General features: G+C 42.9%; 1 protein-coding gene across 1 annotated transcript in view; it reads right to left on the reverse strand.

The window, feature by feature from the left end:
* mbd2 (methyl-CpG binding domain protein 2) overlaps positions 1-9,261 on the reverse strand; it is a 31,855-nt gene that overhangs the window by 12,093 nt on the left and 10,501 nt on the right. The window contains exons 3-5 of the mRNA XM_008303550.1: positions 8,283-8,423; positions 7,157-7,247; positions 6,889-7,066 (exon numbers count right to left, since the gene is read on the reverse strand). Of these exons, the coding sequence (XP_008301772.1) occupies positions 6,889-7,066; positions 7,157-7,247; positions 8,283-8,423 (410 nt within the window). The remainder of the gene's footprint in view (positions 1-6,888; positions 7,067-7,156; positions 7,248-8,282; positions 8,424-9,261) is intronic.

Raw genomic sequence — 9,261 nt, forward strand, 5'->3', positions numbered from 1 at the left:
AACAGTTATGCATTCAGTGGCGTCTGCAAGGAAATATAATCTAAACATCAACCATTAGCCAGGTTGGTTTCAGCGTCTTCTAACTGATTGAGTTCAGGGGAAACGGTGACATGACGTCTGGACGGGTTTCTCTTTGCTGAAGACGTCCATCCTTTAGTCAGAACCAGCCGAAGACAGAATCCGTCCATCTGAGACTCTCCACAAAGAGATAAGACGAGGCATGGCCACGCCAGACCAAGTTATTAGCTCCTCTTAGAGCTAAAAAAGAGACTGAAAACAGCCGCAGATGGAAAACTGAGAAATGGAGAAGGCGAAGAGGCAGAAAAAGAGCCTGATGTGGCGAAGGAGGAAAAAAAGGTGAAGACGAGGAGGAATGAGAGCGATTTAGGATGACAAGCACATTCAACTGGAGAGAGGAGAGAGAGAGGGGAGGGAGGAGGAGGGAGAGAATGGGAAATTAATGGAGGGGAGAGATAAGAGAGGGAGGAAGGCTTGGAGGGGGATGGAATAGAAGTGGGGAGGAGATATAAGAGGAGACAGTGAAAAAGGAGGAGGAGGAGGAGGAGGGGAAGATGGAGATGGAAAAACGAGGAGGGAGGAAGGATGCACGAGTGGAGAGATGGAAGGAGGAATGAAGTAATAAAGGAAGGAGGGGAGGAAGGAGGAGAGGATGGAGGAGGGGAGGAAGAGGGATGCATGAGTGGAGAGATGGAAGGAGGAATGAAGTAATAAAGGAAGGAGAGGAGGAAGGAGGAGAGGATGGAGGAGGGGAGGAAGAGGAATGCATGAATGGAAAAATGGAAGGAGCGATGAAGTAATAAAGGAAGGAGGGGAGGAGGGAAGAGAGGAAGGTGGAGGAGAGGGTGCAGGAGGGGAGGATGAGGAGAGGAGGATGGAGGGGAGGAGGATGGAGGAGAGGAGTGAGGAAGGGCTTCATGAGTGGAGAGATGGAAGGAGGAATGAAATAGTAAAGGAAGGAGAGGAGGAAGGTGGAGGAGAGGAGGATGGAGGAGAGGAGGATGAATGAAGGAAGGAGAGGAGGATGGAGGAGAGGGAGATAAAGGTAAGGAGGAAGGAAGGATGCATGAGTGGAGAGATGGAAGGAGGAATGAAATAGTAAAGGAGGGAGGGGAGGGAAGAGAGGAGGGTGGAGGAGAGAAGAAGAGGATGGAGGAGAGAAGGATGGAGGAGAGGCGGATGGAGGAGAGGGGGATGCAGGAGAGGAGGGAGGAGGAGGGAAGAAGAGGATGGAGGAGAGGACGAAGGAGGAAAGGAAGATAAAGGAAAGGAGGGAGGAAGCATCCATGAGTGGAGAGATGGAAGGAGGGAGGAAGTAATAAAGGAAGGAGAGGAGGAGGATGAAGGAAGAAGTGTAGGGAGGAGAGAGGAGAGGAGGAAGGAGAGGAGGATGAAGGAGAGGAAGATAAAGGAAGGAGAGGAGGATGAAGGAGAGGAAGATAAAGGAAGAGGAGGATGGAGTAGAGGTGGTGGAAGGAGGAGAGGATGGAGGAGAGGAAGGAGGAGGTGAGGAACCAGAGAAGGAAAGAGGGCGTGGAGCGTCCAGTGATGTGTTCCAGTGATTCTGCTGTAATGTCTTCGTCCAGCTGTTCTCTAGTGGACACTGGAGGAGCCACAGTGCCTCCTGCTGGCCGAGCAGACGAACTGCAACCAGCTGATCTGTAGACGGCACTGAGGAGGACGGAGGGAGGAGGACTGAGGGAGGAGGATGGAGGAGGACGTAAACCTCCAGAAAACAGCAGGACTCCGTCTCAGGTAAAACAAACTAGAAGTGAGCTCACACGGTGAGTCAGACTCTTTACTCAGATGTGAGTTCTGAATATTTTGTGCAGCATCTTTCATTCTACTGATACTAGAATACTGTAGAAGATAATTAATATTAATGCTTCTCAGTGTTTCTGTTCACGACAGACTCTGTGATTCCTGTTGTTTCTGGAACTTTACACTTTGGTTTGTTTTATGTTTTTGCACAACCTTCCTGAAACATTCCTCTTAAACCATTTACATCCGACCTGTTTTGTTGCTTCAGATTAATAATAAAAACGTTTATTTGTGATGAACTAATATGTTTTACAGCCATTTTGATACAATCTACATGAATACGGTTGATGTGCAGATTCCTCCTCGTCTGAATCTGCACATATGAAAGATTCTCCATAACGTCAGCACCTTTCACTTCTGATCTTATTCAGGATTTACTATAACACTGATTTGTCTGATATATTTACAGCATAGAATACAGATATTTATAAAGATATTTGTGAAATTTTAGCTTCATACATCAAAAACTTCCAGAGAAGTCGCCCGTCGACCCACTTTCAAGGATGAAACATTCCATCTTTGAGCTCATTTGAACAAAAAACGCTCATACAGACGTCAACGAGGGATATTTTTTTAGCTAAATGTAGTTTCTAACACAAAACTAAACACACAGAACACTCTTAAGATGAAGCATTTGGTTATTTTGGTCTCCATCAACCAGGACGTCTGCTCGTCCCATGCAGGTCCTCCACCTGCTGCTTCCTCTCATCCGGTCAGACGGAGTGAATCGACTCCAGGCTGACGATGGAGGTGGACGTGTTCCCCTCCAGCAGGATGTTTGTTCAGACGGCGAGTGTTTCTGACTGAGACCGATCCGGCTGCTGTTTCCTGGACGTTGCTCTGACGTTTGCCGTGAACGTCTCTGCCTTTCTTCATCCTCCTCCTCCTCCTCCTCCTTCTCCTCCAGCTCCTTCATGCTTCATTACTCCTCATCTCTGGTCGTCTGCCTCTCATCCTCCTCTACCTGCAGCTGATTACTGCCGCTACCCAGCATGCACCAGTCGTCTGCCCTCATTGACTCGGCCTCGGCCTGCAGAGGATTCGCCTGCTTCAGGGGTTTTTATCAGAGAAGAAGAAGAAGCGATGGTTCCACGTGATGGACGTGTTGGTTTGATGTAGAACGTGCCATCGACCGAGTAAACTAAAGTATATTCATATAAAGTAAGTAAGCAGAAGATGCTGCGGTGTCGGTTTTAAACGGGAATGAACCTTTAAGAAAATGATGTTCGGGTGGAATAAACCAAAAAAACTACAAATATTTAAACAGGAAATAGTATTTTGAGAGAATGTACCTTTAAAATTATAACTAATTTGTTAGAAAGTAGTATTTGTTTATGGACTAAGCCCTTAAAGCAGCGTTTTAGTTTGAATAAACCTTTAAATCAATAACTAATTTGTGATAAAGTACTATCTTGGATTGAAATAAACATTTAAAACTATACAAACATGGACAGAAAGTTGTATTTTTGTTGAAATAAACCTTTAAAATCAAACTTATTTGCCAGAAAAGACAATTTTGGTCAGAAAAAAAACCTTTAAAAACCTAATGTGCTTGTACAGGAAGCTGGTTATGAGTACTTAGTCCTATTTTGAGTTGAATAAACCTTTAAAACGATAACTTGTAAAAACATCCTATTTCGTATGGAGCAAACATGTGAGTGGACGGATATAACACAAGATATCTGGAGAACTTAGAACGTCCTGCTGTGTGTTTGGGGGTCATAGATGGACCTCTGAAGTCTTGTTTAGTGATAAATTATTCTTGTAGCCACCTGTTTATTCTAAAGGGGAGCTAGTTTTTCTAGCTTACTGGTAAATATATAACATATATTTACAGTTTTGAGACGAATAAACCTTTAAAACTATCAACATCTGTGCAGAAAATTGTATTTTAGTTGGAACAAACCTTTAAAATCATTGTTAATTTGTTAGAAAGTCCTATTTTGGATGAATTAACTTTTTAAAACTATAATTACTTGGATGTAAAAGTATTATTTTGGATGGAATAAACCTTTAAAACCACAACTTATATATAAGAAAGCAGCGTTTTGGATGGAATAAATGTTTAAGCTACAAATACTTGGACAGAAAGTAGGAAGAAAGGCAGTGACTTTACACTTTTTGAAAGTTTTAGCAGCTGGCTGCAGATAGCTACAGCGTTAGTGATTATCCCTGAGGTGTGACATCTGGAGTTTTTAGAACAATCTGCTGCACTTGGGTCCTGCAATGGAGCCAATGGGGGAAATTCCTAAACCCTGCATTTTCTCTAACAGCCAGCAGGGGGCGACTCTTCTGGCTGCAAAAAGAAGTCCAATTCAAGAGAAGTTTATACAAAAACGACGCTTCTTCTCACTGATTTGTCGCCTCAAAACACATTTTTCCAATGAATTTATGAACTCACCAGCTGGTTTAAAGAGTTTTAGATACAGTATCGTGTTCATTTAGTCAATTTGCACATTTTGTGCAGTTGTTTTATTTATTTTATTTTATTCACTTATTTTTATTCTTAAGTTTTTAAATAGTATTTAACTTTAGCCCTTTTTCTGTTGTGATTGGTGTTTTTTCTTGCTGCTGCTGTACCACAGTAATTTCCCAGACTGGGATAAATAAAGTATTTTTCTATTCTATTCAATTATGGTGCCATTTAGAGTAAAACAGACAACAAAACTAGACATGTTTAAGGGGCGGTGCTGCCTCGTGATTGACAGGTCAGTACTGTTTCGTCCTGTGTAGTCAGACAGACCGAGGTCTTACGGCTAGATCTGGTCTCAACAGGTTCAGAACAGTAGCTAACAAACCAACGGCTGACATCACAGCTGCTACATCCCGCTTCCTTTATCCAGTTTTTTGACTCTGAGTTCGTCGCACCACAGAAAACCGTCGAGTCAAAGCTGAACCATCATGGCGTCTAAGTCTGGCAGCAGCTGCTTCAGACTGTAACTGGTTCAGGGATTCATCTGAAAGGTGGCAGTAGAGTCTAGAACACCATTCGTGTTGAGCACCGATCGGTTTTCTTGCGAACAGTTTGCGTCGTCACAAATTTCGGTCCCTTTTCTCTGCTTGGGGCCACAAATGGAAAATAGCGGACGTGTCGAAAAGCTAGAACATCCTGTAAAGAGACCAGAAACCAGCAGCGTCGGTTTTGCAGCCGCCGTCAGCTACAGCGTCACAGGAAAATCCTTGAACGAACTGAAAGAGCGTTTTGTTGAATCGTATTTTCATTTGAAAGGTAAAAAATGTGGCGATCAGTGGGGAACAAAGACGGCAGCGCGTCGGCTGCGTCTACAGGAAGAAGCATTTGTTCCAATTAACATTCTTAAAAATCTTCACGGACGTTCAAAGGTTGCAGTTTATGCAGCTTCGAGTAGGAAACGTCGAATGAATCGCCTCTGAAGACGTTCTCATCTACAGAGAAAGACGTCAGAGGCTAAAAATAAATACTTTGATACCGAAGAAAACTTAGAAAGCTCTGGATGTTCAGGATTTTCTGCTTTTCAGTGATTGTCAGTCAGTTTGTTTGCAGTAAAACATCAACGGTGACGTCACACCGGATCTAAAAATATGTTTCTGATTAAATCATAAGAACTCAGAGAAGAAGAAGAAGAAGCTCTAATTACAACGTGGAGGGTTTTAAAGAGCCTTAATTAGCTTCTTGAGCTGATTTGTCTCTTTCACCTCAGAATACAAAACGTTCTAAATGAACCGTCGGAGCTGATGTTTGTCCAACGTTCGCTTGAGTTTAACAGGAAACTGAAACAAAGACAGTAAAGTGTCCCAAAATGCCTCGATTATCTTGTGAGCAGAAAAACCACATTCTTTAAAAACACCCCAAAACAACCCTAACCCTAACCCTAACCCAAAAAAAACTATTTCAATTTCTGCTCGAGCAGCCCAGATTTTTTACAGCATAAAATATGAATATTTATAAAGATGTTTGTGACGTTTTAGCTTCATATATTAAATACTTTTTGACATAATACAGTCGTCTTCAGATATATTCATACCCTCCCATTAAAGAAGGAAAAAACACTGAAATAAGGTGAAATTGACAAAAGTAATAATAAATAAAAATTTTAAGAAAATCATGACGTTGTTTTTGAATTATGGTTCAACAGAATTATGAAAAAACAAAAAACAAAAAAACAAAAAAAGCATGATGGGACCTGTAAACTAATATTTAGTTGGACAACAGTTTTTAATTTTTTTTTATTTTTATTCTTTTCAACCACAATTCAAAAGCAATGTCTTATTTCATTAAATTGTAATTTAGCAAATTTTTATTTATTATTACTTTTTTCAGTTTCTAGTTATTTCAGTGACTTTTGTGAGTTTTGCTTTTTCTTTAATGAAAGGAAATGAATGAATGAGGACACCTGTATGTTTTTATTGTCACCCATCGACCCACTTTCAGCAGGTTTTTTCAGAAATTTGATTCAGTTTGAACAACGACATCTGAGGAACTATTAAAGACAAAAACCTGAACATCTCTTTTTATGTCAGCTTAGACTATTGATGTGTGGGTTGTAGCTCCACGGCTGAAGCTGTTGGCCGAATGGATCGAGACACTGGAGAAGCAGAAGCACAGCTCAGCGTTCATCCAGTGTCTGAAAACTGATGAATTTAATAACAAAGATCAGAAAATGTCACTGGTTGACTTCTGCGTTGTGAATATTTTGGTTAATTCGTGCTCAAAATGGGATTTTTCATGATGGTTGCATTTCATTCTTCCATATTTCAGCTCCTCCATAACCAGAGATTATTTGATCTATTGTCCAATAATACAGATTCTGAATCAGTGACATGATGAGAAAAAACAGAGAAAGTTTCAGGTTTTTATCTTTAATAGTTCCTCACATGTTGTTGTTCAAACAGACTAAAAGTTCAACGTAAGATAAAAGCTGCTCAAAGTGGGTCGACGGGCGACTTTTCATAAAATTATCTCATAAAGTTTTTGATACTTGAAGCTAAATTTCACAGAAATCTTTATAAATATTAATAGTGTGATATAATATAAGGATGATTTAAGGTGGGATATGTGTCCGGACCCACCTGATGTGCTCGTCGGTCACGGTGAAGGCCTTGCACAGCGGCTGGGACGTGTTCAGCCAGATGGCCGGGTTCTTCTCGGCGGCCACAGACGTCTGTCCGGTGATCGGCGCCGAGCTCATGTGCAGGGCGCTGGCGATGGCCGACAGCAGGGTGTCGTCGCTGGAGTCCGGGCCCACGCCTGCGGAACCAGAACCAGAACCAGAGGTGAGAAATCAGGGCTATCAGCGGCCCAGAGAGCGTTTGAGGATGGTGCCGGACGGAGACGTACTCTGCAGGCCTTTGGGCAGGTCCATGGAGCGGAGAACCTGCTCTGTGACGTCCGACGACCGCAGACCTTTCAGCCGCTTCTCCCAGAACAGCTGCAGACAGACAGAGTTCACTCAGGTCAGCTTCCTGTTCTCTGTCTGATCCGAAAGCAGGGAACTGAGAAGCTTCTGCTCCTTCACAATAAAAGCACTCCGATGACAAACCATCGGAGGGCTTTTATGGTGAAACAACACAGGAAGTGGTGATTATTCCACCTCAAATCCTCAAATGTTCAGTAAAATCTCACTTCAATCATCTGTGATTTGCCTGAAACTCATATTATCATGAATTATTAATATTTTTAAAGATATCTGTGAAACTTTAGCTTCACATTTCAAAACCTTTTCTCAGATAATTTTATGAGAAGTTGCTCGTCGACCCACTTTCAGCAGGTTTGTTCTCACATTTACATCTGATTCTGTTTGAACAACAACATCTGAGGAACTCTCAAAGATAAAAACCTGAAATTTCCACTGTTGAGGTTAAACAACAACCACAGAAAATCCGAGCTGCCTGTTGGGCGTCACATGAGGGTTATTGAATCTCAAATCATCACATTTTTTAGAACACTTTCTGCTTGATTATCTCTGATGTGCCTGAAATTTTAGTCAAGATATTTATAAAGATATTTGTGAGATTTTAGATTCATAAATCAAACATTTTCTGAGATAATTTGTTTTTTAGAAACGCCCGTCGACCAACTTTCAGCAGGTTTTGAATGAGAAAACCTGAAACTTTCTCTGTTGTTTCTCATCATGTCACTGATTCAGAATCTGTGATATTGGACAGTAGATCAATAATATCTGATTATGGGTGATCAGTTTGTGATAAACTAATTAATCGCTACATCAGTTGTGTTTTAATTAAAGTCAGTGACTGATCTTTCTAACATTTACGACACGATTACACACTCTATTACATATAATACGGTAATGAAACAGACACAGATGAAGAGGTCCGTCTCTCTCCTGGTCCCTCAGCTCCCTCTAGTGGCTGCTGTCACCGTGACAACCCCTCGTCCCCCCCCGGCCCTCGGGCGTCACCATGGCGACACCGGATGCGTTTGTCTTTACGTTCGAGCGACTCACCTGTCTGGGCTGCTCGCTCGCTCTCTGCAGGTCTGCCTTCACCTTGTTGCCGGGGTGATTCGTCACCTTGGTAACGGGCTGCTTGAAGATGGACGCCGTCTGTCGGATGGGCAGCGCCGTGTTCAGGTCCGGTTTGCCTCCCTGGACGAGACGGGAGACAAGGTTCTGTTGCTGTGTTTTGGTTTCCTTCCTCCCTGGCTCCTCCCTTTCTTCCTACCTTCCTTCCTTCCCTCCCACCCTTCTGTCCTTCCTTCCCTCCTCACAACCTTCCTTCCTTCCTTCCTTCCTGGCCTGCCTCACCTCCCTACAGGTGACAGACGGCAGCGGGTGCATTTAAAGGGTTAAACTCTGAGCCGAGAGAACAACAGGAAGTGAGTCTGAGCTCCAAAGTAATGATGTGTGAAGAGCAGCGGCGGCGGCGGCGGCAGCGAGTCGCAAAGTGTGTCAACACAACAACACACAACAACACACAACAACACACAGCAACACACAACAACACACAACAACACACAACAACACACAGCTGCGTTGCCTCTGCCTTACTGAAGCATGGAGCTGCTGCTCACACTGAACCCTGAGCTGAGGAACTCTGGGTTTCACTGACAACAGAACGACTCACATTCACTTATTTAATAAAATAAAACTGCTTTAAACTGCAGGTGCTTCTCAAACCATCAGTGCTCTTTGGTCTAAATGTTAAATGTGTCTGACGTCTGAGGGTCGACCAGGTCACAGCAGACCCACTGTGCAGGTGACGGTGGTTAACCTTGTGCTTGAAGCTGCTCTCTCTGTTACTATGATTACATCCAGACTCAGGCGTGTGGTTCTAATGCTCTACTGTCACAGCAGTGTGGCGGTGCAGCACCTGGTTTACAGGTTTACTGAGCCTATAAAAAGCAACACGCTTTCTCCTTTAATTGCTGTTCAGCACTGAGTCATGGTGAATTTAATGTGGTCTGTTTGACAGGAAGTCACAAAA

The sequence above is a fragment of the Stegastes partitus genome, unplaced genomic scaffold (assembly GCF_000690725.1).
Source record: "Stegastes partitus isolate 25-593 unplaced genomic scaffold, Stegastes_partitus-1.0.2 Scaffold2033, whole genome shotgun sequence".
NCBI classification, from domain to species: domain Eukaryota; kingdom Metazoa; phylum Chordata; class Actinopteri; family Pomacentridae; genus Stegastes; species Stegastes partitus.